This window comes from Volvox carteri (assembly GCF_000143455.1).
Source record: "Volvox carteri f. nagariensis unplaced genomic scaffold VOLCAscaffold_22, whole genome shotgun sequence".
In the NCBI taxonomy this organism is placed as follows: Eukaryota; Viridiplantae; Chlorophyta; class Chlorophyceae; order Chlamydomonadales; family Volvocaceae; genus Volvox; species Volvox carteri.
In genome coordinates, this window is record NW_003307565.1 from 792,779 (window position 1) to 793,709 (window position 931).

At 61.5% G+C, this 931-nt stretch overlaps 1 protein-coding gene across 1 annotated transcript in view; it reads left to right on the forward strand.

The window, feature by feature from the left end:
- Positions 1-561, forward strand: part of VOLCADRAFT_117791 (uncharacterized protein) — a gene marked incomplete at both ends in the record, with an annotated part of 1,700 nt that extends 1,139 nt beyond the window's left edge. The window contains one exon of the mRNA XM_002951111.1: positions 396-561. Within this exon, the coding sequence (XP_002951157.1) occupies positions 396-561 (166 nt within the window). The remainder of the gene's footprint in view (positions 1-395) is intronic.
- Between the last annotated feature and the right edge of the window lie 370 nt (positions 562-931).

A 931-nucleotide genomic window follows, 5' to 3' on the forward strand; every position in this document is an offset into this window, starting at 1 on the left:
CTCACCCCCCTCGCCCCCCCTCCCCCTCTTGGTAGCACTGGCACTGGCACAGGTACCACAGGCCAGCAGCGCGGCTGCCACCACCGTACGGCAACATACACGTGTGCTAGCTGGCCCCAAAACACACGCCAGCCTCCGATCCATGACATACATACATACATACATACATTTACATGCCAACCAACCAACCAACCAACTCCACTCGGATCCCCTTTTCCCTTCAAGTCGCCCCCTCCCCCATTACCTCCTCCCACCCTCCCCTTCACTCCCCATACACAATCAATAAACTTTCCGTGACGTTTGCATTTCATGTCCCCTGTCCCTCCCTCCCGCCCTCCCCCCCTCCCACCTCCCCGGCCCCCCCGGCCCCCTCCCACTCCTCCCTCCCTCCCCAGCCACATGCTGTACTGCGCTCTGACGGGTCAGCTGCTCGAGAAGAGCCTTGCGGCCGTGAAGCAGCACATGGGCGGTAAGAGGTTCGTGAGGGCCAAGGCCAGGTTCGTGGCGGACCAGCAGGAGCTCAAACCGGAGCCCAGTCTGCGGGAGTTTGGAATCATATTGGTGCGTGATGGTGGTGGTGGGAGCGGCAGTGGTGGGGTGGGTGGGTGGGAGTGGTGGTGGGGGGTGGGTGGGGTGGGGGGAGTGGGGGTGGGAATGGGAGTGGGAGTGGGAGTGGGGAGGAGCGGCGGGGAGCTGGTAATATAGGGGTAGGGAGTTGTGAAGGGGGTTAGGTTGGGTTACAAGCGGACTGTGCACCTTTTAGGATAGGTGGGTGGGTGGGTGGGTGAGGGTGGAAGAGTGTTCTTTTGTGCATGTTTCGCGTCCTCGACCAGCCCCGCCAATCTTTGTCAAGTCGACTGTCTGACGCCCCTTTCCTGCCCCCTTGTCCTGCTCGCCCTTTCTCCTCCCGCCCTTCTTTCCCTCTGTTACA